Source organism: Cnephaeus nilssonii, assembly GCF_951640355.1.
Source record: "Cnephaeus nilssonii genome assembly, chromosome: 6".
Lineage (NCBI taxonomy): Eukaryota > Metazoa > Chordata > Mammalia > Chiroptera > Vespertilionidae > Cnephaeus > Cnephaeus nilssonii.
The window spans coordinates 502583-530578 of record NC_137077.1 but is presented as its reverse complement, the minus strand read 5'-3'; the positions used below and the strand labels follow the sequence as shown (position 1 = coordinate 530578).

Genomic DNA, 27996 nt, shown 5'->3' with positions numbered 1-27996 from the left:
GCGGACGAGGCTGCGGCCGGCCATGTTGCGCCTCGCGGCCAAGGTGGTGGCCTTCTTCTGGAGGAGGGCAGACGGCCCCGAGGAGGAGACCGGGCTGCGGAGGCTCGAGCCCGCGGAAGGTGCCTCGCGGGCCGTGGGCCAAGGCCGGGGCTGCGGGCGGGGCGGCAGCGGTCCCCAGAAGTGAGGCCTCCCCCGGGGAGAGCACAGTCAGGGCAGGGCGCCTAGTCGACCTCTCACCTCCCCCGCAGGCGCAGGTCCTGGCTCTGGCCCGCGGACGCCGCCCCCTCCCTCCGGGCCGTCTGCGCCCTGTGGGCTTGGAGGGGCAGCCCGAGCCCAGACTCCTCTCCAGGGGCCGCGGGGCGGACGGGACCTGTGCTCCCAGGTGTCTCCCGCGTCTGGGAAGCCGCAGAGCAGGTGCAGCGAGGGCCCAGGACACGGGCTGCCGCAGCCTTGTCGCCAGCAAGTGGGGCGGGTCCCTGGACCCCCCAGGCCAGGCCTGGAATCTCTCGTTTGGTGAGAGAAACAACCTCCTGCTGCCGCCACCGAAGTTGTTGGTTATGAAAAAGAAGAAAACGACAGTAGGAAGAAGTCCCCGGATGCTACATCATTAACCATAACCCCCATTGCGCCCTAGCCTGCGCCACCTCCCGGGTCTAGGCATCGCGCCCGCGTCTGTCCCGCAGGCAGCTCCCTCGGTGGCAGCTGTCACCGCGCCCCCTTTCCGGGGGGTGGGGTGGGGGGACCGGGGGGAGCGGGGAGCAGGCTCGAGGCGGTCAAGGACCCGGCCACGTGGCAGTGGGAGAGCTGGCGATAGAGCACCAGGCAGCCTGCCTCCCACAGCGACTTCCTGAACGCTCCCGGGAGGGCCCCGCAGCCCCCGAGGGTGCCCGCACCCCACCTCCCTCCAGTAGGGCCGAGGTGTAGGGCGGGCTCCGCTGGTGGTCAGTGGAACCGCCTTGTGTATCCGTCCAGGTGACACCAAGTTGAAAACCGTCCAGGGCGTGGTGACGAGGTACTGCAGCGATTACGGCATGATTGACGATCTCATCTACTTCTCCAACGACGTGGTGACCAGCAAAGTGCTCCTGAACGTCGGGCAGGAAGTGATTGCGGTGGTGGAAGAAAATAGAGTGTCCAATGGCCTGAAAGCCGTCAGGGTGAGGCCCGCCTTGGTGTGGGCGCTTTCTTGGGGGGGGGGGTTCCCGGTGCTGTCCCGCCCAGGTAGCCTCCAGAGAGGCCCTGGCTAAGGGAGAGAGTGGGTGTACCTGCCTGGGGGGCGCCTTTGTTCGGTCGGCAGTTTCTGTTCTAAAAAATCCGTGGTGGTCATTGTAAATCGAACATCATACAAATGTGTAATTTGTAAGTTTGCCTATATTTTATACTGTGGAGATGAACACTGTTCACATTTCTATCTTCTTCTAGTCTTCAAAAAATATTGTTAAAAGTAGTAGTTACTGCCGGTTTGGCTCAGTGGATGGAGCGTCGCTTGCAGACTGGAGGGTCCCAGGTTCAATTCCAGTCAAGGACACATGCCCAGGGTGTGGGCTCAATCCCCATGCTGTCTCATCATTGATTTTCTCTCTCTCTCCTCCCTCTTCCTTCCTCTCTGAAATCAATAAAATATATATATATTTAAAAAGTAGTAGTTATTGGACCCTGTGATACCCAGTTAGCAAAGACAATTAGCGGATTCTATTCAGCATTTTTTTAATTTACAAATAGTATTTTTGTAATTTCTTGGAAGTAGAATTGTTAGGCAAAGGGTATGCACGTTTAACATTTCAATGGTTGTCGTCTGATTACTTCCCAGTAACATGGTACTAATTTGAACTCTTGGGAGCAGGGTGCAAGCTGTCTGTCAACCAAGGTTGACAAGGACATGGAAGTCATCACTCTTGGGAATCTTTGCCAACCTGATCAGTGAACAGTTTTCTGTAATTTTATTTTTCACTTAAATTTTAAAATGGTTTAATATTTCATCACTTTTTTCCTATGGAATATTTTTGTGTCCTTTGTCCATATTTTTTGTGGGGCTCAACTTTTTTTTTTTTTTAAATATATTTTATTGATTTTTTACAGAGAGGAAGAGAGAGGGATAGAGAGTTAGAAACATCGGTGAGAGAGAAACATCAATCTCTCTCATCTGCCTCTTGCACATCCCCTACTAGGGATGTGCCCGCAACCAAGGTACATGCCCTTGACCGGAATCGAACCTGGGACCTTTCAGTCCGCAGGCCGACGCTCTATCCACTGAGCCAAACCGGTTTCGGCGGGCTCAACTTTTTAGTGACAATTCTATTTTAGGGAAATTAGATCTTTTAAAGGAAAATTAGTATATGGAAGTGTTGTGACTATTTCCCCCAAGATTGTCTTTTGGCTTTGTTTCATAAAGTTTTTTGTAGTTAAATGTGTCTGTCTTTTCATTGTAGCTTCTGAGCTCCGTAAGAAACCTCAGGCGGGCCAGGAGGTCACGGTTCGATTCCTGGTCAGGGCACCTGCCTGGGTTTTGGGCTCCATCCCCAGTGGGGGACGTGCAGGAAGCAGCTGATCCATGATGCGCTCTCATCGTTAATGTTTCTCCCTCCTCTCCCTCCCTTCCTCTCTGAAATCAATAAAAATATATATTTTTAAAAGTTATTCATTAATCCAAGAGCATGGCCATTTTCGCCTATTCTAAGAGTTTTATAGTTTTAGCTCTTAAATATAAGTCTTTGATACACTTTGAGCTAATCTCTGAGTATGGTATTGGGTAAGGGTTTGACTTCATTCTTTCGTATGTTGGTATCCAGTTTTCCCACCATCATTTTTTAGAAGACTTCACCGTGGGGAAAACCCTTTCTACATTGAATGGTCTTGGGACCCTGGTCAGGTAGCTCAGTTGGTTAGAGTGTTCTCCCATTACACCAGGGGCCCTCAAACTTTTTAAACAGGGGGCCAGTTCACTGTCCTTCAGACCGTTGGAGGGCTGGACTATAGTTTTAAAAAAACTATGAACAAATTCCTATGCACACTGCACATATCTTATTTTGAAGTAAAAAAACAAAACGTCAAAAACACCCGCATGTGGCCCGAGGGCCATAGTTTGAGGATGCCTGCATTACACCAAGGTTGTGGGCTAAATACCCAGATAGGACACACACAAGAATCAATGAGTGCATAGGTAAGTCGAATAACAAATCAATGTTTCTCCCTCTCCCTCCCTCTATCCATCCATCCCTGCCTGCCCCTCTTTCTCTGTAAAATAAGTTTTAAAAGAAAATCAGTTGACCACATAGTCGTTTATTTATTTCTGGAATCTGCCTGTCCTCGTGCCAGTGCCAGTGTTTGACGACTACAGCTCTGTAGCAGGTTTTGAAATCAAATGTGGAACTTGCAGCTTTGTTCTTCCTTTTCAAGATTGCTTTGCTACTCAAGGCTCCTGAGAGATGCTATGAATTTTAGGAGTGTTTTATTTCTGCAGGAAGGTTGCTGGGCTTTTGATGGGGATTGCAGTGAATTTCTAGATTGCTTAGCATAATATTGGCATTTTAATGTAAGTCTTCCAGTTCATGAACACAATGTCTTCCCATTTGTTTGTGTCTTTAACTTCTTCCAGCCACTTTTTATAATTTTCAGTGTGTAAGTCTTCCACCTCTTTGGTTAAATTTATTCCTAAGTTTCTTTTTCTTTTTGACGTTTCTGTATGTAGCAAATTGGTTTTTTAATTTCACTTTTTGGAATATTCATCACAAGCAATTTTTTTTCTTTATCGATTAAGGTATTACATATGTGTCCTTATCCCCCTATTGCCCCCCACCCCCCACTCATGCCCTCACGCCCTGTTGTCTGTGACCGTTAGTTAGGCTTATATGCATGCATACAAGTCCTTTGGTTGATCTCTCCCCCTTACCCCCACACTCCCCTACCTTCCCTCTGAGGTTTGACAGTCTGATCGATGCTTCTCTGTCTCTGGGTCTGTTTTTGTTCATCAGTTTATGTTGTTCCATCTCAAGTAGTTTTTGTGTGTTGATTTGTATCCTGCAACTTTGCTGAATTCATTTATTGGCTGTAACAGTTTTTTAATGGAATAGTTAGAGGATTTTTACATATAAGATCATGCCATCTGTAAAGAGAGATAAATTTACTTCTTCCTTTCCAGGTTAGATGCCTTTTCTTACTTTCTTCCCCCCTCCCCCCGCCCCCTTATTGCTCTGGCTAGACCGTCCAGTACTGCTTTGGCAGAAGGGGCAGAAAGAGGCATCCTCATCTTGTTCCTGATCTGAGAGGAGAGGCTGTGTGTGTGTGTGTGTGTGTGTGTGTGTGTGTGTATGTCACTTCGGGCGGTGACGTGCGCAGGATGTTGCACACATGGCTCATCGTGTCTGTTCCTAGTGTGCTGAGCGTTTTATCATGAGAGCAAGTTGAGCTTTGTCAGAGGTCTTCTCTGCATCGCCTGAGAGGATGGCTGTTTTTTTCCTGGCTCTTCCAACGTGGTGTGTCACGTTGATTTTCTTTGTGAACCATCCTTGCCTTCTGGGATAAGCCCTCCTTGCTTGGCATAATCCTTTTCATAGTTTGCTGCATTCAGTTTGCTCGTATTTTATTGAGGATTTTTGCATCTCTCTTCATAGGAGGTATTCGTCTTCCGTTTGCTGTTCCTGTGGTCCTCTTATTATGCTTTAATAGAGGTTTGTTTGTCTCAGGTGGAAGCTGTTTCTGATAAATGGGAAGAGGACAGCAAAAACCAGGGCGGAGGGCTGTCCGACAACAGCCCCCGAGTGCTGATTGGCTGTGTGACATCGCTGATGAAGGGTGCTGGCTACATCAATCAGACCACATACTTCTCTCTGAAGAGTGTTTGTGAAGGTAAGCTGGGTGGGTTTCTCCTTCACATTAAAAAGTGGGGTTTTCAATTTGTATGTCTTGGATTTGCAATGGTTACGCGCATCCTTGAGAGGGTCAAATCGGGACACGTTTTGTATGTGGAGAGAGCCTTAGACTGGACGTCTATCATGTGTGCTCATTTGTGGAATGCAGCCACAGTTTCTGAGTAATTGTTCCTTTCACATGATTACTGTTGTTTTTCAGGCACTTCACATGTTTTAAATGGGACTTGGGGATAACCTTGTACCTTCCCAAGAACATGTGTCCATGTGTAATTGCACTTGTTTCAGCTGATCTAAGATTTTGTTTTCATGCCTAAAGAAATAAATTGTCAGTGCCCTCAGTTGAGTTTAACTCGCAGCCGTCTGGGGTGCCTGCTGTGCACAATGGTGGGAGGGCAGCAGCAGGGGGCCCAAGACAGTCGCTCTTCCTCCCGAGCAGACCGCCATCCCATTCGGAATCCAGCAGGACCTGGCAGAGCTGGGGGGCGGGGGGGGGAGGTGCTTTCTGAGCTGAACTCCAGCCACAGGCCCTGCAGGTCACCTGCTGAAAGGCAGGCGTGGGACTCCACCTGGGCTGTGCTGGCCAGAGGCATCAGCTCGTCCTGCGGAGCCTGCTGTCACTTTCCCGGCCACAGAAGCTGGGAGCACCTTGATGGCTAACCTTGGGAGCCCCCGAGTGAAAGGGACAGGAGGCTGGTGCAGTGGGGGCTCATCACCAGCTTCCATAGAAGCAGCTCGGGGTCCAGTGTCGTGCTTTGTCCTGTGAGCCTGTTGCTGTCAGGAGTGTTTATTGCAAGAGAACCAGAAGGCTGTACCTGGTTATAGCTTTTCACCGGGCACCACAGCCAGCCTGCCCACACTGCTCTCCCCCTGTCTTGTGTCAGGACTGCATTCCATGCCACTGAACTTCCCAGCCTGCCAGAGGGGCGGTGGCACCTTGCACCTTGCAGGCCATGGCACCGCCCACCACACGGCTACCTGGCATGCCACTGGGCTGGCGGGCACTGCCTGCTCCCCACCTGAGCTGGCAGAGACATAGTTGCCAGCCCTCAGTTCCCCTCGTCCTCAGCACCTGGGTCCCTGAGTGGGAGGGCACTCACTGCATCTGGGCAGAGCTGGCAGGGACAGGGCATCGCGAAACTGTCCACCGCACGTGCGCCCACACCTTCTAGAAGTTGGAGGTGATGACAGGTCTGCTGCTGAGCTTCTTTGGTTACTAATAATACTGGGGGTTTTAATGAAAAGCGTGGGGGATATCTGAAACCAGGTGGGCTTCTGAGACTGTGCCCACCCGCTTCGTGGCTGCCCGACCGTGGGCCTGTCTGGCAGGGCGAGTCGGGCTGAGGGGAGGAGGCCCTGCAGCCAGGTGGGTCTGGCGGAGACTCGGTAACAGTGTCCCTGTTGAGAGAGCACCAGTGCCCCGTCCCTTCCGAAGGGCTGGACACTGCAGGGGGGCGGCCCTGGGTGACGCTGCCCTCCTGCCTCGGAGGTTTCGAGCCATGCAAGGGAGACTGGGTGGAGGCCACCTACTGGATCCGGCCGGGCACGTGGAGCAGCGAGGCCCTGTCAGTGAAGCCGCTGCGGTACAAGCGTGTGGACAAGGTAGTGCTGGCCCTCGCTGGTCCCGGCTCCCGGGGGGCACTGGGTGGGTCGCCCGTCAGGTGCAGTGTTGGCCAGAGAAGAACACCCGGTGTGCTGTCCTGGCTTAGTCTCAGTGCCCGTGCCCTGCTTGTGGGCAGTGGGGTGCAGGACTTGGGCATGTGGGGGTGGCGGCACGCGAGGGGCCTTGGCTCCGAGGCCCCCACAATGCGTGATCTTCAGAGCATTGCTTCTGCTCCTAGAGCAGGGTCCCCACTCCCCCCGAGGTCCCTGGTGAGTGGAGGCCGCGGTCACTGGGCCTTTGTTGGGGGGCCAGTGGGCCGGCTGGTTGGTGAGGCCGTCTGCACGCTGTGCCTGCAGGTCTGCATTTCCAGCCTCTGTGGGAGAAATGGGGTGATCGACGACTGTGTCTTCTTCACCCTGGACTCTCTGAAGCTCCCCGAGGGGTACGTGCCGCGAAGGTACGACGTGGTCAGCACCGTGGTGGTGGAGAGCAGCCAGTCATGCTACATGTGGAGGGCCCTGTGCGTGACCCCAGTGAAGAGACGGTGAGGGCACCCCCTGGCTGGGGTGAGAGTTACCTACTAGCCCAGTGGCCGTCTTCGTCCACGTCCGGGTGGGAGGTGGTGGGCGGGAGGCGTCTCCCACGTGTTCATGGTGCTCGATCGGAGGTGGGTTGAAGGCTCCCTCCTGCCCTAGGTCTGGCCTGGGTGATTCCATTCTTGGTGGGTTTGCACCTTGTTCGTCAACACGTTGGCATTTTGTGGGGCACACTGGACATGCCACCTCCTACGTGGCTGACTCCGTGTCGTGTCCTTCTGCACCGCCATGACCCACTTCCCAGGCGGTGGGCTCCCATGAGAAGCACCGCCTCTCCCTGCCTTTCCTCCTCAGCACCTGCTTCCAGGGATCTCACCACACAGGGCCCCCAGTGATGCTGCTGTCACCCATCTCCTCACTAAACGCAAGCTCAGCCTGGGCGATGGGGGCGTCTGAGGGGCAGGACGGCGGGTGGGACAGACTGACTGCGCTCAGGCTGTGGGAGTGGTGGATGTGGCCTGTCACTCCAGCCTGGCCTGTCCTGTCCAGCTCAGGGTCATGGTCTTTTCCGGATCCACCGTGTTCTCTCCCAGCACTGACCTCAGCACACACGGTGGTTTACTAACTGCGCTTTCAGAGAGGCGGTGGCCAGCAGGCGCACCCGCTCTGCTGTGTGCATGGGTGGGTGCACCCAGGCCCTGGCAGGGGCCGGTCCCTTCCTGCTCAGCCTCCTCGGGCAGCCGTCCAGGGCTGCTGTCCTCCCGGGGCACGGGGAGGCCCCCCCTCAGTGCTGGGCTGGATGTGAGCTGGCCCCATCCTCGAACTCGGGTGTCCTCTTCGCCCCTCCAAGTGGGGCTGGGGGCTGTGGGGGGGAGGAACTTGCTGGACGCCTATCTGGGCAGCACAGGGTCAGGGCCCGCTGCCTGTGTGCCAGCACTGTCCCGGCCACAGAGCGGGCCTGGCACCGAGAGGGCCATGCTCTGCCCGCCGGGATGTGCTGCCCCACCCCGGCTCCCTGTCTGAGCCGTCTCCTCTGCGCGTGCATCCAGATGCCACAGTGGTAGCCACTCAGACCACCATCCGGCCACCAATTCGAGTGTCCACCAATAAAGCGTGGTGTGCCACTGTGTGTGCCCAGCGAGTGTGTGCCCTGCTGCCGACCCCGCGCTTCCCACTTGCACATCTGCACTGGGGGGCGGGGGCGGGGGCGGGGCAAAGCCCTGCGAGTCACTCCTGACCTCATCACAGAGGTCAGCTGAGCAGCCCCGAGCCCAGCTGGCTCCAGTGCTGCCCCTGCGGCCACGGTCCTGTCGGCACCTGTGCAGGAGAGGAAGGAGGGGGTGGGGAGGCCTGTGTAGTTGGGGAATTTGAGGGGCAGCAGCCAGCAGAGGGGGTCCCTGGTGTGGTGAGAATGTCTGCATTGGATGTGGGTCGGTAGTGCCCAGGCCTGCGCTCTGAGTGCCCCGCAGGTGGGCCTCCTGGAGGCAGAGCTCAGGTGAGCAGTGTCTGGGATAAAGGGAAAGGGGTCCGGGTAGGGAGAGAACCTTCTCATTTAATTGTTCAAATACTGCAAAGCCACAAAACTTCCCAAATGAAAGCCTGCCATCCCTAATAACCAACACCCACACCCGCCCCTCCCCCGCCCGGGCCCAGGCCCACCTTCGTGGCATCCCCACGGCCTCACCGCCTCCTCTCTGGAGCTTGTAGGACTGTCACTCGCCCTCAGGGTGGCTGTGTCCTCGCGGGTCCTCAGGACCAGCCCGGTGTCTGTCCCTCTGGGCGGACTGCCCCTCACCCAGCACCTTGCCCTGCACCTGGTGGTTGGGGCCTGGGAGGAGAGGCAGGTGGGCAGGGGCGGAGCCTGGGGAGGCAGCCTGCAGGGTGACGGGCACTCTGTGGGACTCCCCAGAGACCACACCTCTGCCGAGGCCTCCGAGCAGACCTGCGAGGCCCTGCTGCTAAAGGACAAGGGCGGCATCGAAGTCACCAGGGCGACCAGCTTCGGCACGCTGCGGGAAGGGTGCAGCAGGAGCCTGGTGGTCTGCATAGAGTAAGCCCCTCCCTCCCACCGTCTGCGCTCCCAGCGGGGCTTAAGGAATTCCATAGAAGACCCTTCACTTTCCTGCCCGTTGGCTTTCCCTTTGTGAAAGTTCCCCACAAAACCTGCTTGTACTCATGAAGGCATTGGCAGTCGCATGCACCAGCTCCTTGGGACGGTTTTACGCTCTGCGCTGACAGCTAGCTCTCTTTGTGCAGGAATAAAGGAGACGTCCCTCAGAAACTGGTCAGCTGCAAGCTGGCTGGCTGGGACAGAACCAGACAGTTCCGGTTCCACTTGCTGCGGGGGACCCAGCACTGCCCCCCGGCACCTGCTCCCGACCCGGAGACGCAGGAGAGCTCGTTAGACAGCTGCCCAGACAGGACCTATCAGACGTCGGAGAGCAGTGTGGCCCCCAGCAGAGCAGTCTCTCCAGGTAGACGGGGGTCCTGGCCAGAGCCCTGCCGGTCTGGGGACCTAGGGGCCCTCGATGCTGTGGGCTCTGATTCGAGACCTCTGATTTGGGGCTGGGGACACGGACCGAGGTAGCTGGCGACCCTGGAAGTGCATTGGACATGCTGCTTCCTGCAAACAGTTATGAATTGGAGAAGGCTGTCTGCTGTCCGCTTTCTGTCCCGTCCGGTGATGGGCTGTGCATGTGCGCGCGCATGCGGCAGTCCACAGGCATGCACCACGGCTGCCGCCAGCTGACCGCTGGGTCTCCTGTCCCCTCTCAGATGGCTGTGCCTGCAAAGGAGAAGAGGAAGGAAGCGGACAGGACGGCCCGAGGAGGCAGGTCACGGAGCCTGAGCCCAGCGGGCTCATCCCTCCCGGAGGACGGGCCCTGATCATGGTCACGTGTGAGGCAAAGTACGTGCTGCTGGGTTTTCCAGGAGTTGGATTTGGGACATTTATCTTTCAGTCCCGTGTGTGGTCCTTCTGGGTTCAGTTTTATAAACAGGATTTGTAGCTCTTGTGATGGGACAAACTCAAAAAGCGTTGGTGGAGACGGTAGCTTGAGTGAGTTCAGCTATGAGGCAATGACCCCTTCCCTGACTTCTGAGTGACAGAGGACAGCGGGCGCCCTCAGCCTGGGCCGCCTCCCCTTCCGCATGTCCCGAGCCACTGGGCGCCTGTCGGCTAGACGTTTCGGCCGCAGTCTGCCGTCTACGTTTGCTAATGAATTGTGAATCTTTTTTGAACGTGGATCTGAGTGATGCGTCCCTGCCTTGCCGTGAGCCCAGCAGTGTCCAACCACAGGGACCTCAGGGCTCCTTCAGCTCGGCACGTGTGCGGCAGCCCCTCTCCGTGACCTCTGGGACCCTGGAGGATGTGGGGCGGGGACCCTGGGAGGCCAGGGCCACAGCAGGAGCGCGGGCAGGAAGCAGTGATAACCCGTGTCTGGTCGTGCCAGACGGTTCTGATTGAAATTTGGGAAAACTGTTCTGAGGCTTGACAGTTACAGAGGTGACTGACTGGGGTGCTTGGCTGTCTTGGGAACACATGGCATTGTTGCTGTGGAAAGTCCCTTTTCCTGCAAAAGAACTACTGACCACACAGACCTCGGTCCCGAGCCCCACTGCCTCTGCGCGCGGAGGCCCCCGCTGACCGTGTCTCGTCTGTCCTAGGACTGCCGGCCGCTGCAGGGAGCTCCTCCTGCTCTGCTTCTCCAGCTTCCTCATCGGGCGCATCCTGGACGTGGGCGTGGCGAGCGCGGAGGAGGCCCTGATCGCTGTGCGCGAGCCCTTCCTGTGGAAGAAGTCTAAGAGTCCCCAGGCGCCAGCGCCCACGAAAACGACAGTTGTCGTGACCACGCAGAAAAGGTACCGTGACAGGAAGGACAGCGGTGTGGCCGCTGGCTGAGGGGAGGCGGTGTGGGGGGGCTCCTTTCACCCTTTACTTGGGGGGGATGGTGTGTTGGTACAAAACTGTCTGCGGGCGGCCGGGTGCAGCCCACAGTGGGCATGAGGACGGGGAAGTGAGGGGTACCTGCCACGCCCCAGCGCCACTTCACCACCTCAGGTCCCCCCACCTCTGTGTCCCGACTGCCCAGCCTGTCTCCCAAGAAGGGGGGGTGCTGGTGCCATCCTCACCTACGTCGGGTGCACCTGTGAACTGCCGGCAGCCTGCACCGTTTGACGTGTACCGTCGCTCTTGGCTGGTCTCCTCTCCCGGTTTCCCCTCCCCCATCATGTGGCCGCATCAGGTTTGCCCACAGCAGTGGTGGTGCTCTTCCTGCTTGTGGCCGACGTGGTGACGCCCAGTGGCAGCCGCTCCCAGGGGAGGCAGAGCTGGAGGGGACAGGCAAGAACGGAGGCAGGCCCGGGGCGGAGCAGCCGTCAGCAGCGCGCTCTGCGCCGTGGCTGTGGTTCCCATAGTCACGCCCTGTCAGGCACGGCAGTCGGTGCGGACCCCCTGGTTCCCAGCGTCTTGTGCATCGGCCGTCCCCTGCTGCAGCTGGGGAGGATGGTCCACAGTAAATGTCGGCGCCCGCTGACGGGGCCAGCGGCGGCCGCGTCGTTCCTGTGGTGACGGATGGACTTGGTCTGGTACCAGATGTCTGGTGATGAATCATTTCCAACGGAATTTCTTCCTTAAGGAACTCAAGACGCCAGCTTCCAAGTTTCCTTCCCCAGTACCCAATCCCCGACCGACTGAAGAAATGTGTGGAGCAGAAGATTGACATCCTGACTTTTCAGCCGCTGCTCGCCGAGGTAGGAGGAGCCTTGGCTGCAGGCGCTCTCCTGGCTGCCGGCTGCCGTGGCCGTGGGCACCGTGGCCTCGGGCCTTCTGCCGGAGGAGGGGTGTCGGCCTGAGGCGGCCACGGAGTGTGTGCGGTGTGGCTGCTTCACTGAGGAGCCGGGTCGCTAAAGCTCTCGGCTGTCGTTCCATTGGTGTGAACAGTCACAGGGGAGGGCCTGAGCCCCCGCCCCTCGGCTGCCAGGCGGGAGCCCCGGGCGCCCTCCACTTCTCTCTCCGAGGCGTCTGCTAACGTTGTCAGAAGTTGGACTTCTGCGGCTGTTTTGAACTCGGTGACGCGCTGTGTCGTTTTTACGTGACGTCACCGGTTCTCTAAGGGTTCAGAAAGGGGTCCTCGCTGGCCGTTCCTGGTGCTGCGGCCCCGCGTGGGCCCGGCCTCTGTTCTCCTGGGCTCATGGCTTTTGGTCTGGAACAGTCCGAGGAGGCTGCGCCCTCGGGCCGCTCCTCACGACTCACCTGCTCTGCTTCCGGCCTCAGCTCTTGGCACACGGCGGGCTCCACGGGCCTCGGTGCCGTTTCCTTCCTGTTCCTGGGGTTTCCCTCCCGCCCATCCCTGGCGCTCGGCTCGTTTTCCTCTCGCCACGTCCCCTCTGCGCTGGGTTTCGGACAGGTTCTGTTGCTGCATCTTCCAGTCCGCGCATTTTTTTCTGTCTTCTCTGTCTGTGCTTAATAAGCTCAGTCTTTCCTCACCCTTTTTAACATAAATGACGCAGTTATAGCCACGGCTCTCACTCCTGTCTCCTGAGTGGGGCACAAGCTTTGCTGGGGCTGGGTTTTCCTCCTCATGGCTCAAGGTCCGCCTTCCGAGCCGGGAGGTCTCGTGGCTGCCGGACATCCTGGATTTCCCTTGTGGAGCTCAGTTCTGGGACCCCGCTGAGTTACGCGGAAAAGCCGGGTACTTCCCTGCATTAACGCTTCGTTAGGTGGGAACAGAGGAGCACTGGGGGCTGGTGCCCTCTGACCCTGCCCAGGGCAGTCCACTGCACAGCTGCGTTGGGGCTGGCGGCCACTGTCCGGGCCCTGGGTGAGCTCCGGGAACCAGCACCCTCCACAGGTGACAGTCTGCCCCTGGAGACGTTGTTGGGGGCACATCTAGGGTGCTGTAGAGGCCAGGAACGCTGCTGAGCACCCTACAATGCACAGGAGGGTCCCGCTCCGACCGCAGTGCGCCCCCTGCCAATGCCGCCAGGCGGGGAGCCCTCCTGTCCTGACGACGTTGCTCCCACACCGAGCACTGCCAGGCATCTCTCTCTGCACTGGCCTCCCGAACCCCCAGCTCCACCTCCTCACCACCCAGGCCACGCAGCTCCCGGGTCCTGTCCTGTGCCAGGGTCTGCAAACTGTCCAGGTTGCTGAGGGCGGTTGTGGGGCTCACTGAGACACGCCCCTTCCTCAGGACCACTGTCCTGCACGGCCCGTGGTCACTGCAGCCATCCCTTCCCGTGTGGCGTGTCAGCTGCTGTCTCCTGGGCATGGTGTGCTCCCGTGCTGTGCGCTCACGGCGTGCTGGTCATTTCAGCTTCTGAACATGTCCAACTACAAGGAGAAGCTCTCCACACTGCTCTGGCTCGAGGAGATCCACGCGGAGATAGAGCTGAAGGAGTATAACATGAGCGGGGTCGCCTTGAAGAGAAACGGGGAGTTACTGGTGCTGGAGGTCCCTGGACTGGCTGAGAGCCGGCCTTCCCTGTACGCAGGTGGGTATGGACCCGCCGGGGAGGAGCGGTTTAAACTGGCGCCACGTGGTCCCATTAGCTCGTTCTCTTGGTTTGGGTTAGAATGTCACTTAAAACGTGGTCAGGGCCCCAGCACCTGTGTCCTGTCACTGACGTTATGTGAAGTGGTGGGTCCTGTGCTTCTAGGTGATAAACTGGTTCTGAAAACGCAGGAGTACAATGGACATGTCGTTGAGTACATCGGCTACGTGGTGAAGGTGAGAGGCGCCGGGCGGGAGGGTCCCCAGGTGTGAGGAAGGCGCAGTGGGCCTGGCAGGGGGCAGTTCCCCACTGGAGACGTTGCTGAGGGAGGAGACAAGCAGGGGGCGTCTCGGAGCCACCGGTGTGGAAGGTCATTTCAGAAGGCCTCGGGGTGCGAGTGTGGGTTGGGACGAAGGAAGCTGCCGGCTGGCCGACAGAGCAGGTGCGTTTCCGGCGCCTTTCCTCCCTTTGCTCGCGTTCTTCTCAGAAGCGTGGTCTTCGTTTCTGAATGGCCTGTTCCTTCAGGAACGCTGCCCGGTCGTTTGGTCGGGTCTTGGGCTCACTTAGTTTTGTCTTTCACTCTCTTTAACTTGATGCCCGTCTCCCGTGTTTCTCTGAGTGACCGTGTCGGCATGTGGTGTCCTCAGGCCTGAATCCGACGCTGGCTGTGCTGACCTCACTCTGGGCTCCTGCCGGCGATCCCCACCCCGCCTCCTGACCCTGCCACATGCGCCCAGCACCCCGCTGGAGCCCGGCCAGTCGAGGGTCCCCCCACTCTCCCCACGCTTCCTCAGAAACGCCTTTCCTCCCCGCTGGTCCGGGATCGTTCCCTGCAGGATCGCAGTTTGGCTGGAGGGTCCCAGACGATCCGGTTCCTGGTTCCACTGGGAGGCGTGGTCCCGGGGCAGCCCGGCACCGTGGCTGGGTTCATGATGTGCAGACCCCGGAGCCAGTGAGGGAATAAGGAAGCGTGTGTGGGAAGGGCGCCTTGATTGTGGTTACACCAGTTGCCCCTCAGACCTGCGGGGTGTGTCACCATGTGCCGCAGAGACAGACGAGACCGTCGTAAGAAATCAAGTATGAAGGATGGAAGTTAAGCTGTTTGTTTCTCCTTTAGATTCATGAAGAAGATGTGACTCTTAAGCTGAATCCGGAATTTGAACAAGCATATAACTTTGAGCCTATGGATGTGGAGTTTACATATAACAGGTAATGCTTCACACTGTGTGTGTGTTTTTTCTACTTGTCCACTCATACATGGAACATTCCTGGGGAGAAAGGAGTCTGTGCTGTCCTGACAGGGGCAATATTAGGATTTTCCTGCGAAACAGACCCTGGCACCACCTTCGGTCCTCCGGACTCCTGGCCTCTGGTGCCGTGAGAACCAGGGGAGCTGGCAGTGCCCACGCACTTTGTAAAGCGTGCGTTAGCGTTCGACGTGGTCGCCATCAGGTCCCAGCTCCGCGCTGGCCCAGGTGTGCAACCTCAACAGCGGGGTTTGTGCTGTCTTCTCCCCGCAGGACCACGAGCAGGCGGTGTCACTTTGCACTTGAGCACGTCAGCCACTTGGGAGTAAAAGGTACTGTTGCTGTGGCGTGATCCGTGACGCGCCCCAGGGGGTTCTGTAAGCTTCGTGTACATTTGCATGAAACAGTCTCCTCTGTCACACATTAGAAGTAAAGCTGGGGCCTGGCGGGTGTGCTCAGTGGTTAGAGTGTCGGCCTGTGCACTGAAGGGTCACGGGTTCAATTCTGGTCAAGAGCACGTACCTGAGTTGCAGGTTCCCTGTGCCAGTCTGGGCGTGTGCAGGAGGCGACCAATTGATGTCTCTCACATCAATGTTTTTCTCTCTCCTTCCCTCTTCCCATCCACTCTCTCTAAAATCAATAGAAAAAAATCCTCAAGTGAGGATTAACCAAAAAAAATTTTTTTAAGTGAAACTGTGATTTCCAGTGTTGTTTTTCCTATTGGAAAGTTTCCGTATTATCTTATTTCAGCTGTGTAAAAATAACACTTAAATTATTGAAAATGAAGCCATTGCACTCTGTCTCCCCTCTTAATTGAATTCCTTTCGTACCTACAAGTAGACAAATCCTGGCTTTTGTTCCAAAGCACGTGCTGGGCTGGCGTAGCTGTGGCTGACAGAGGGCACCCTATATGGGTACTCGGGGCTGCTGCAAACAGCTTTTATCTTCTTCATCTTTTTAGCGCTTTTCAGTAATATCTACCTTGTTGCCCTTTCTTGTTTTAAAAGTGTTGTTTCCAGAAGAAATCATCTTACAGTCTCCCCAAGTGGCAGGCAGTTGGAACTGTGCACAAGACAGCAAGAACGATGGGCAGCCCACCCCCGAGGTACGCCTGCCGCCGCGTCCCAGCCTGCGGGCGCGCTCAGGTTGTCTGGGCACGAGCCAGGCAGGGCGGAGCTGGGGTACCGGGGAGACAGTGCGAGCCGTGGTTCTGTTTAGGAGTGTGGGGGGTGCGTGCACTCAGACAGGCCATTGTGTGATGACTTGTGCTTAGAGTGTCTGAAGCATACACCCCCCGCAGATGGCCAGCATTTGTAGTCTGTGAACGTCATGAAGGTAGTTTGATTTTTACTTCAACAGTCCGGTCTCTAAATACGGAGCCAGGCACCGGCCGAAGCTCTCCACGTGTTTTCATGGGTGAACGCGGGGGGTTTGTTCTTGGTCATGAGTCCAGTGACAGAGCAGGCCTCCTGTCACGCTGGGCGTGTCTCTGAGGGCCCTGTGCTGGTGTGATGTAGTTTTGTGAGCATGTTTTAAGCTTGTACTACGTGCAGGTTTTCAAATTGTATCCAATGTTTAGAAAACCTTTCACCACGTCTAGGCCCTCCAGAAATGCAGTCATCACAGTGTTGAGTGCCCACCCAGCCTCAGGAGCCTGTAAGGAGAGGGCCGAGGTTCCCCCGGGTCACCTGCTGGGTGTTGTGTGGATCCGTGTTGTTCTTCGGCCACAGACCAGAGGCGTCCCCCTGTCCCGCTCAGCCTGCCTGGTCTCGGAGGCTGCGATGCCGCGCCATTTATTTAGGTGGCTCGCCTTCCGCATGGGTTAAGTCTTGATACTTTTAAATGCAGAGCATTGTCTTTTCATGGATTGGCTGGGTGGTGGGTAAACTTGGAGGCATTGCACACCGGAGGCAAGGTGGGCTGGGACTGGATTGACCTTCCAGACAAAATATGTGACCCCAGCGTTTCAGACACTGTGCGTCGACATCCCCGGGCCGCATCCTGCCAGGAGGCACGTGAGGCAGGCCCTGTGACGGCAGTCAGCCCGGGGAGAGGCCTCGGGCCGGGAGCAGGGGAGCGGGGAGGTCACGGGGCAGAGAGGCTTCTGAGGGGAAGGACCCTGCGCCCACAGCCAGCAGGGACCTCGGACGTGAGCACCGTTGACAGAAGCAGCGGCACTTGCTTACCTAAGGGAGTTGTCACCTGCGTGCTCGCTCTCGGGTGCCCACTGCGAAGGAGGTGGGGCCCGGCTCTCGCTCGCCCTGAGCTGGGCAGGAGGCGCACTCGCTGAGTCAAATGGAAGGCCTGGGTTTTAGAGCCTTTGTCACAAACTTAGCGACTTAGGTTTCTTGTAAAGGTAATTCAGAAGAGAAACAGACGGTGTGGCAGCGTTGTACCACTGTTCTGTGTGTGTGTCACGCTTTCAAGGGGGTGTGGCCTATGGTCCGTGCCAGGACACCGCGCTGTTCAGGACACCAAGCCAGTGCTGCATGGGGGGATGGCGACGTTTTCTCTTTAAACTGAGCCCCTGCAAACACACAGCGTTTCTTAAACCATTGCGGGGGGAGGGGGGTCGTGATTATTTCTAGAACAAGGAAGCTGAGAAGGAGCCGCCTGAGCCTGCCACCAAGACGAGCCAGGCGGGCGCCCAGGACACACAGGGGCCGGCGGCCTTGGCTGCAGAGACAAGTCACCTGGGTGCGTATTGCGAGGCGGTGACCGCGCCTGGGACTAGGCCCCTCAGAGGCTCGCTGTCGGGGTCTGGGGTGGTCACGAGGGTTGAGTGACGGGAAGATGAGCGAATACTCTTGTCACAACCAGAGACTTCCGATTGTGGCCTTTTCTGGCGCTGCTGTCGTGAAGGGGGAGACAGGGAAGGTCCTGTTTGCTCTCAGACGCTGACTCTCCCGAGCTGCGAGCTGTGCAGGCGGCGCCAGGGCAGGTCCAGGCACCGCCTCCGCCGCGGCCTCCCGGGCCCCTGGCACTGCGGGGGCTTCCCCGCTGACTGGTTGTCCCGTGGCCTCGGGCCGGTGCTGGTGTCTGTGCCCCGCTGCTCAGGCTGCTGGATGTCGCCTGACCCTGTGCCTCCCTTGGATCAGGCGAGGGGCTGCCGACCCCGGGGGCCCGAGAGAAGGAGTTCTTCAACCCCCTGCTCAACGAGAACCAGCAGCTGGCCGTGCGCAGGATCCTGAGTGGCGACTGCCGCCCCCTCCCGTACGTCCTCTTCGGACCTCCTGGCACTGGGAAGACGGTGACCATCATCGAGGCGGTGTTACAGGTGACGGAGGCAGCGCGTTCACCGTGTGCTTGGCTGAGGGCGGGGGGGGGGGGGAGGCGGGGGGTTGGCAGCAGGAATTCTGTGTCTGTTACATGTGGATCAGAGCTTGGACGTTCCAGCTGCTTGTGTCTGCTAGGTCCGTCGTGTGTTTACGGGCTGTGCAGGGTGTGAAAGCTTGTGTCACGGGGGAGAAGGGAGCCTCCGTTGTCAGGAGAGAGCCTCTCGGCCCGTCACAGGGTGGGCGGCAGGCGCCTGCGGGCCCGCCTGCTCGCAGCCAGTGTGTGGGGCGGCACCCAAATGTGTGCCGAGCGCCCAAATGCCCTCCTGCAGGCGAGCGGGCCCTGGGGTGGGTCCTGGGCGGGCCCACCACCTGCTCCCATGGCGAGGCGTCAATGCTTGGACTCGCCCGCGCTGACTGCCCGTCTCTGCCCGGTGAAGGTGTACCACGCCCTGCCTGACAGTCGGATTTTGGTGTGTGCGCCCTCCAACAGCGCAGCCGACCTCGTGTGCTTGCGGCTGCACGAGAGCTGCCTGCTGCGGCCGGGCACCATGGTGCGCGTGAACGCCACCTGCCGGTTCGAGGAGGTGAGCCTCCCCGTCCCCTGGTCCAGTCCCGTCTCCTCTGTCCTGCTCCTGCTGCGCCCCTCCCTCACGGCCGCTGGTCCCTCCTGGGCCGGGGTGCAGGCTTGGCTGGTTGGCTTGTAGGGTGAAGGGCTAATTAACCACAGAGACCAAAGCCGGAAACGAGTGATGTTAGAAGGAACGTTTGGGGTGAGGATCTGCAGGATTACATGTTACATTCATGGCTGCAGAGTCCATCAAATGGGGACTAAGTCGCTAAGAAATTGTAAGTATTTTTATTTAAGAAGCCAGTCTTAGGTCATTACTTAGTCATGACTGAGAAGTGGAACAGGACAGTGAGCTTGTGGGAGTCCTTCCGACTTTGTGATCACGTCCAATTTAAAGACACTTCGTAACCTGAACACACACTGCCCCCCCCCAGACGGTCATCGAGGCCATCAAGGCGTACTGCAAGGACGGGGAGGACATCTGGAAGGCCTCACGCTTCCGCATCATCATCAGCACCTGCAGCAGCGCCGGCCTCTTCTACCAGATCGGAGTGCGGTGAGCGCGGCGGGCGGGGAGGCCTCTCTGTCCTGGCAGCGGGTCAGGGGGCCCCTCCAGGGAAGGGGGCTTGTGCTGAGACCCCAGGGGTGCAAGGACCCAAGGCTCCCGGGAGGGCGACCCCGAGGGAGGGGGCGGGGTGAACATGCGGGTGCACCCAGACCAGAGGCAGGAAGCCCCTGTTCCGCTGGAGGGACAGGAGGGCCCAGGGAACAGTGCAGGACCGCCCCCCGGTGGCTGAGGAGGGTGAGGAGGGTGAAGGAGGAGCAGCACGGTCGGTCGGAGGGAAAAAGCGAAGGAACTGGGGGCCGCACGGGATCTCAAGTGCAAGTGCTTACGTTCAGAGAAAGTCACCTACTGTCACGCTTCTTCAGCAGAGACGGGGCGTGCGGTGAAAACGAGTGTGCTGCCCATCCTGTGGCGGGCGGGGGGCGGGGCGGTCATTTGAGATGCAGACTCAGGCCTGTGCCTGAGCGGCCAGTCAGGGCAACGGGCCCAGCACTGCCGGCGACTCCACGTGAGCAGGGGCCCGCGCTGGGGCCTCCGTCCATGGTTGGGGGCCTGAGGCCCGGCTCCACCCAAGGCTGTCCTGGCGGCAGCGGCTCCAGCCGAGAGCATGACTCAGGCAGTCTCCCCACGTGGGAATGTTGCCCAGTGACCAGCTTGATCAGCTTACCCTGTCGCACTCCGCCCGACACATTGGGGAAACCAAGGCACAGAGAGGCGACAGGACCTGCCCAAGGTCGCCCAGCTGCTGAGGGGGAAGCGGGGCTCCAGCCCAGGCCTCTGCTGTGGGCGGCAGTCCCCAGCCTGGACCATGGGCTGCCCAGCAGCTCCCCACCATGCAGTCCCCTCACCCGTTCCCTCCAAGTCTTTTTAAACAGGCCTGTGGGGGAGGGTCCAGTGGGGATGGAACTCAGTGTCCCGATGGCTGCGGGTGCCTCCTGGGCTGGCCGCCAAGCCCCAGGGATGCTGACTGAGGTGACCACTTACGTCTTTGGCTCCAGAGTCGGACACTTCACACACGTGTTTGTGGACGAAGCCGGACAGGCCAGTGAGCCGGAGTGCCTCATTCCTCTGGGTCTGGTCTCCGATGTCAGCGGCCAGGTGAGGCCTTGCTGTGCCGTCCTCCTGTCGGCACCATCCTGGTCCCCGGGCACACGGGAAAGGGCTGCCTCCCTCCCTCTCCTCTCTTACACGCACTCACATGCACTCACACACTTCCTCACACACACGTGCATGCACTCACACATGCATTCTCACTCACATTCACACACACATTCTCACATACATTCATGTGCACACGCATTTACACTCACACACATGCACTCTCACATGCACTCACACACATACCCACACAATCACGTGCACATACCCACTCACACACATGCACTCACACACGCACACATGCACTCACACACATGCCCTCTTACACACACGGCTGCTGGCACCTGCGGTGGGTGCAGAGACTACCGGCCCCGGAGCACCCCTCCACCCCGACGCGTCCCTCTGTCCTGGGCTGAGCACTGGCCTATGGTAGTGTCTGGGGTCAGCCCAAGGCCCGCCACCCCTTCCCCACACTCAGACTGGCTGAAGGAAGGGACACTCGAGTCCCACCTCCTCCCTCGGTCCCCAGGGGTCAGGCTGGGTCCAGCAGGGGCAGGGCTTCGCCAGGTGGCTGTGTCCAGGCCTGGGGCTGCGCTCTTGCCTCTGCCGCCCTCCCCCCACGCACGCTGTGGCTGACGCTGTGCGTGGGTTGCAGCCGCTGTCCCTGCACAGCGGGTCCCCTCTGTGTGGCAGATCGTCCTTGCTGGGGACCCCATGCAGCTCGGGCCCGTGATCAAGTCCCGGCTCGCCATGGCCTACGGGCTGAACGTGTCCATGCTGGAGAGACTCATGTCCCGGCCCGTGTACCTGAGGGATGAAGACGCTTTCGGTGCTTGTGGCGCCTACAACCCCCTGCTGGTGAGCCAGACCCTTCGGGGTGTGGGCCCCTGAGGGACGGCAGAGGGCGTCCGTCCATGGGGTGGCCCAGTGCAGGTGGGGACCATGGGACTCGGCGGCCCCCGTGCTGGAGCCGAGCCGGGGTTGTGGGCCCCCTCCCCGTGTGAAGGCGAGCCGAGTGAGCAAGCGCTGCCCGCTGAACCCAGTGCAGGCGCCGCGGAGCTTGCCCACGGGACAGGTCACCCGGGGAGAGGGGAGGACACGGGAGCGGGGTCCACGGCAGACGACTCCTTGAGAGGGGTCATCGGGAGCCACGAAACTGCCCCCCAGGGAGGGCTGGCTGTGGCCTGGGAGAGGGAGTCTGCCCGCCTGTGCCGGGGCCTGGGGCTGGGCTCTGCAGATGGCAGGACGGGCCCTGCAGGCAGAACGCCCTCTGCGGGCCCACAGGCCGGGCGGCCGGGCCTGGCCTCCCGCTCTTGTTTTCCCAAAGGTCACCTTTGCTATTAAAATGGACCTTCTGGTCACAAAGGCATCTGGGGGCCAAGGTCACTTTCTGCTCAGGCGGCGATGAGAGGCAGAGGGAGGCCTCGGGGAGGGGAGCCATCACTTCCCTTCAGCAGGAAGGCGCGTGCTGACGGGGCTGCCCCTGCGCGCTCCCTGCAGGTGACCAAGCTGGTGAAGAACTACAGGTCCCACGCGGCCCTGCTGGCCCTGCCCTCCCGGCTCTTCTACCACAAGGAGCTCGAGGTCTGTGCCGACCCCAAGGTGGTGACCTCCTTGCTGGGCTGGGAGAAGCTCCCCAAGAAAGGCTTCCCCCTCGTCTTCCACGGCGTGCGGGTGAGTGAGCCGCTCCCACTGGTGCTCGCCTGGCTGCTCCGGCTCCTTGGCCGGTGTGGCCCGTTGGAGCCCAGGCTGTGCCGACCTGTCTGTGTGGAAACCAGCTTTGGGCTCATTCTGTTTCCTCCTGCTCCTTTTCTGCTTCGCTCACTGCAGCTTTTCGGTCCATCTGCCCCCTTACCCTCAGCTGTAGGGCCCCCCTGCCCCTCACTGGTCCATCGGTGCACCCAGTTCTCTCCGCGTCTGTACAGGGAGGCAGGGCCTGGGCGCAGCTCTGCTCCACGGCGCTCCCTGGTCCCGGTGACTCCATTTTCTTTTCGATCCGAGGGTTACAGACACGTGTTTTTCTTGACTTCCAAGTGGCTGGAGGGCCATGGCCGCCTCTGTATGCCGAGTGGCATAGGCTCTGATGAAGGCCGAGGCCTGTAACCCCAGCTCTTAAGCATCTGTGGCCAATGGGACTGTTTCCGTAAATGTCCTAAAGACACATACAAAGCTCACCTTCTCTGTTGAGGACGTAAGTTTCACGTAGGTTTTTAAAACTTACTTGTGGAGCCTGTCAGTCAGCTCCTCTGTGTCCTGACTTGGTGCCGTCTGCTCGGCATCCCCGCTGGCGGGGCCGTGACTGCCCACGGCTTCCGCACCAGATCCCGCCGGCGCCTGAGGCCCTGCCGCCCGTGCTCCCGGCCACGCCTGCCGTTGAGGTCTCGCGCTGTCCTGGTTTTCCGTCAGTCCCACCTGGTGAGGCATGGGCGCCCCTCCCCTGGGCTTCTCCCTCCGTCCCGTCGGAGAACCGTTAGTGCGCTTCCTGACGCTGCCCTTCGTCTCCCTCTCTGCTGGGCGGCTGGTGCCCGCGGACTGTGTTCCCTCCGAGGACAGCCCGCTCCCGGCGGCTGGTTACCAACCTCTCGTCGTAAACCCAGGGGCCAGTTAAGTTTCTCAGCGAAAACTCCTGGAAGTCAGTGCATTCTTCTTCTTTTTAAAAAAAATATATTTTTATTGATTTCAGAGAGGAAGGAAGAGGGAGAGAGAGGGAAATATCCACGATGAGAGAGACTCATGGATCGGCTGCCTCCTGCAGGTCCCCCACTTGGGGATCATGCCCACAACCGGGGCCTGTGCCCTTGATAGGAATCGAACCTGGGACCTTTCCGTTCGCAGGCCGACGCTCTGTCCACTGAGCCAACCCAGCCAGGGCCGGTCTGTGCGTTCTTACTGCTCTGTGTGCGCTGTTTCAGTCGTGGCGAAACACACCGCGTCCTGTCGACCGCCTTCGCCGGCAGGGCCCAGTTCAGGGCGGCAGCCCGGGCCCCTGTGCTACAGTCAGTCCCAGAGTTCTCCATCTTCCCACTGAACCCTCACCCCCCGACCCTGGCACCCCGTAACCCCTGCGTCTGCTCCGAGCCCTCGGGCCGCGTGCCTCGCAGGTGTGGTCTCTGGGGGTCCTCCCTCTCTGGCGGAGTGGTGCCCATCGTGTGCACGGACCACGTGTGCTTCCCACGTCGCCATGGACGCTCGGGCTGCTCCCACATATGCTTGTCTGGGTCCCGGCGTTTATTCTGTTGTTTGGGTAAATGCCCAGAAGTAAATGTCAGAGGCAGATGGGAACTGCTTTCGGGTTCTGAGGGCGGCTGCACCACCTCACACGCTGGGCGCCGCTGCTCCACGTCCTCCCCGGCCGCGTGTCTGTCTGCCGTCCCGGTGGGCGTGAGGCAGGCCCTGAGGTTTGGGTTTGCGTGTCCTTGACATGCAGTGATGACCTGTGCTCGTCGGTCGTCTGTCTTCCCTGCAGGTCAGAGAGGAGGGCGCCCCTTCCACAGGAGGGGCAGCCAGAGCCCGGGGCCCGGCCCGGCCCGGCCTGAGGGGCTCCGCACTGACCACACTGACCACACTGGTCACTGCCCCCTCGGCCGTCCTGGCTCCCGGCTCTGTCCCCACCGGCACGTGCGCCCTCCCGTCACCGTCCTCACGGGACTCCCCCTACCCCCCACCCGTCCTTGGGCCTCACTGCAGCTGAGCCGGTTCCGGTTCCATAGCCAGGCCCCTCACCCGGGCCTGTCCCAGCGCCTGCTCGGCTCCTCGTTCACGGGCCCTAACGAGCGCAGCGGGGGAACGAGGCCTCGTGACGCCGTCTCTCTTGTCTCCCAACCTGGCAGGGCAGCGAAGCTCGGGAAGGGAGGAGCCCGTCCTGGTTCAACCCGGCCGAGGCCGTGCAGGTCATGCGCTACAGCTGCCTCCTGGCCAGGAGCCTCTGCAGCCAGGTGTCTGCGCGGGACATCGGCGTGATCACGCCCTACCGCAAGCAGGTGCGGCCCCGCTCGCCAGCTCCTGTGCTTCCTGATCCACGGAGGCCACGCAAGGGACGGGACACAAGCTCGTCGCGTGGCCCTCTGCGGGGCTCCCTCTGCGGGCTCCCGCTGGCCTTCCACACCCGGGCCCTGGGGCAGGGTGGCCAGGCACCTGGGGGAGCCCTGCCTCGGCGGCTCCGCTGTCCCGGGCGTGAAGCTGTCACTGTGTGCTCACTGTGCGCGTCCTCCGTCTGCCGTGCAGCCCACCTGGTCGCCCACTCCCAGGTCTGCAGCTCCCACTGCCCACACCCGCAGCCGCTGTGAGGGCAGAGGGTCCCCTGGAGTTGTCAGGGACTTGAGAGTCTCCTCCTGTGTTTACTGGCCTAATGTTCCGTCAGAATTCCCGTTTCGCCTGCTCAGGTGGCGCAGTCGGAAGACCATCCCGTCACCACAGGGTCGTAGGGCTGACTCCCAGTCAGGACACTTCCCTAGGTTGCAGGTTCAGTCCCTGGTTTGGGCACGACAGGAGGCAACTGATGTTTCTCTCTCTCTCTCCCCACCTTCTTCTCTAAGATCAATAAAACAGCCCAGCTGGTGTGGCTCAGGGGTTGAGCATCGATCTAGGAACCAGGAGGTCACAGTTCTATTCTGATCAGGGCACATGCCAGGTTGTGGGCTCGATCCCCGGTAGGGGGCATGCAGGAAGCAGCCGATCAATGGTTTTCTCTCGTCATTGATATTTCTCTCTCTCCCTCTCCCTTCCTCTCTGAAATCAATAAAAATATGTACTTTTTTCTAAATAGTCAATACAACATACCCTCCGGTGAGGGTTTTTAACCCTGTTTAAATCTGGTGCTGCAGGTTGTGCTGAGTCGGCATTATTTCTGCCCTCAGGCCCTTGGTGGTCGCGTGTTCCAGACCGTCTCAGCCAGGCCTTGTCCCTGGTTACCTCCGGGGTAACCGTTTCCTTTATGGTTTGTGCTTTCTGTGTTTTATCTAAGAAATCCTTCCCTGTTGTGAAGCTAGCTATGTTTTCCCACTTTGTTCTGAAGGTTCAACCCTCTGGGTTGTGTTTGGGGTGGTCGTGGCAAGGATCTGTCCAACTTGGTGTGTGTCCCCCTGCACACACAGCACCCACGTGCACACCTGGGCTCAGCCTCCCTCGCGGTACCCACCCTCCCCACCCCCAGGACCGCCGGCCTGGCTGCTGGGGCTCAGGCTGAGCTGATGTCTGGGCTGAGTCCCTCATGATGAGCCTTCAGACCTGCCTCCATCCCCAGTTCTTCCCTTTGTGCTCTTTCTGGTGAGTGTTAGAAATTCCACCTTTTATCAAAACACGTTTTTCTTCTTGGGACAACTGGTCAGCGTGCCGCCTTGCTTGGAGTTGGGTTGCTCACCTGCTGCGTGCACCCCTGGTCTCTGCGTTCCCGTCTCCTGAGGGCTGTCTGCTAGTTGCTGCCGAGAGGCCTGTGCATGGAAGGCGGACACGGGTACTCCTGCCTCCCCCGACCTCGGGCCCCGGCGGCAGGTGCGCTGCCAGGACACGGCGCTCTGCCTGCTGTGGTCCGGAGCATCCTTCACCCAGTTGGCACTGCCCTGGACTCTCCCTGTGGACAGTCACCGCCCCGCGGGGCCCCGTGACGCGCTCGCAGAAGTCCCTCCTGCTCTGGACCTGCTGGGGCGCCGCAGCCTCGGCTCTGACCTCAGCACTGTCCCCGGTGTCCTGGGGAGGAGTCGCCTACCATCGAGTTTTCTCTCAAATACTCCTTTTTCCAACGCCCATTGGAGACCTTGTCTCCAAACACCTGGAACCCACTTCATCCGAGTCTCGCTGCTCGGCTCGGCCGTTCCCGCTCCTGGAGGGCGAGCTCGCCTTCTCCGGGCTCCGTGCCACTGTCACAGCGTGTCCTCCTCCTGGCGGCCTTGACACTGCTGCAGGGGAGGGCGCACAGCCTGCCTCCAGCCGCGGGTGTGGGGAAGGCTCAGGCCCGGGGAGGGCCCCAGGGCAGCACTGCCCTCACCTCGGTAGAAACGGGTGCTGAGCCAGCCCTGGAGTCGGGGTGCGGGCAGTGCCTGGCGTGGGGCGGGTTAAATACAATGGGGATTGAGAAGCGGTACTGCACGTTGTCAGTCTTCACTTTTGCTGCGATATGGAAAGAAATGGTCAGCTTTGTAACATTTTATCTTTAATCTCTTTTCTCTGCTTCAAAGGTGGAGAAAATAAAAATTCTTCTGAGGAACGTGGACCTGATGGACATAAAGGTCGGATCAGTGGAGGAGTTCCAAGGGCAGGAACATTTGGTGATCATCATCTCCACCGTAGGTGCCCTGCCCTGGGGCCTAGAGAATCGGAAAGGAACCCCGACCCGAGTTGCCCCTCCCCGTGCTGAGCCCCCAGGCTGGGCCCATGCTGTGCAGGCCGAGGGCAGTGGGCTCCGCCCCACCCCCTGCTGCTTTTTTCCTTTTTTTAACCCTCACCCAGGGAGTGAGGATAATTGGATGTATTTTTACACTTTTTTTTTTAGAGGATGGAAGGGAAGGGCCAGGCGGGAGAGAGAAACATTGATGTGACAGAGACACATCGATAAGTTGCCTCCCTCCCACATGTGCCCTCACTGGGGGCAGGGATCAGACCTGCCCTTGATCAGAATCGAACCCGAGACCCTCCGGTGTGTAGGCCGATACTCTAACCACTGAGCCATGTCAGCCAAGGCTGCTTTTTTCTTTTCTAACCAAAAATGAGGTCCTACTGACGATGTTGAGTATTTCTAAGTGTGTTTTATAAGTCGAGCGTTTTTTCCGTGCCAAGAAAACTTGAAGTAGCGTTTTTCTTCGCCTTGGTGTGTCTAGGTGCGGTCAAACGAAGACCGATTTGAAGATGATCGATATTTCCTGGGTTTCTTGTCCAACTCAAAGAGATTTAATGTGGCCGTCACCAGACCCAAAGCCTTGCTGATTGTGCTGGGAAACCCCTACGTCCTGGTCAGAGTGAGCTGCCACCCTGGGACAGGACCCCCCTGAGGAGGGGGCCCGGGGAGCGGTGGGGGGCTGTCCGCCCTGCCCACTCTAAATCCTGTGTCCCCACAGGACCCCTGCTTCGGCGCGTTGCTGGAATATAGTATCACCAATGGCGCGTACACCGGGTGTGACCTGCCGCCCGAGCTACGGCACCTGCAGGCGTGAGCCCCGGCCTCCTGGCCTCCCCAGCCTCGCTCCTGCTCCCCAGCCTTGCTCCTGCTCCGGCACCTGCTCCTGTTCCGGCTCCGGCTCCGGGGCTGCGGCGGCACTCTGTCTCGCACAGCTTCCATAGACACATGCTCCTCATAAAACCACGCTGCAAAGAGGCTCCTGCCCAGCCCACCTCCGGGTCCCGAGCCTGAGCCCTGCGGGGAGCCCGGCGCACTGGCTGCCGCCTCCCACAGCTGAGCTGGGGCCGAGGTGTGCAGCCTCCCTGCTCAGCAGAGCCAGGAGCCCAGGGACCAGGGACCTCGCCCAGGGCCCCTGCTGGTAGGAAGGGCAGCAGCCACTGTCCGCTGTGGTCACTGAGCCGCCTCCTGCTGTCTTGGCCACAAGCATGGGGGCCGCTGGGCGGGACGATGCCTGCCCTGGCCGTCAGCCCTGCCCAGCCCCTTCCTGGCACTGCAGTTACCACACCACGACCCGTCACCAAAATAAACGCTCGAGTAGACCCCGCGTGGCTTTCCACTCAGAGGGCTCCAGGTGGGGGGACAGAGCCACGCCTTCCTCCCGGGTCCTCGAGCCAGTGCTCACGCCACCCG

The 27996-nt window shown here is 59.3% G+C and overlaps 1 protein-coding gene across 1 annotated transcript; it reads left to right on the top strand.

Annotated features, from left to right (window-relative positions):
• Window positions 1–22: 22 nt before the first annotated feature.
• On the top strand, window positions 23–27945 carry MOV10L1 (Mov10 like RNA helicase 1; the record flags this gene model as incomplete). Its single annotated transcript, XM_079775478.1, has 26 exons — window positions 23–119; window positions 973–1157; window positions 4683–4845; window positions 6355–6467; window positions 6825–7012; window positions 8914–9054; window positions 9261–9478; window positions 9780–9912; window positions 10671–10865; window positions 11642–11756; window positions 13322–13499; window positions 13665–13735; window positions 14617–14708; window positions 15020–15078; window positions 15754–15851; window positions 17335–17443; window positions 17845–18023; window positions 18462–18608; window positions 19027–19148; window positions 20156–20255; window positions 20949–21113; window positions 21756–21929; window positions 24086–24235; window positions 26429–26536; window positions 27068–27205; window positions 27305–27945. 26 exons carry the CDS (start codon window positions 23–25, stop codon window positions 27398–27400), a joined length of 3534 nt encoding a protein of 1177 aa, XP_079631604.1. The 3' UTR covers window positions 27401–27945.
• Between the last annotated feature and the right edge of the window lie 51 nt (window positions 27946–27996).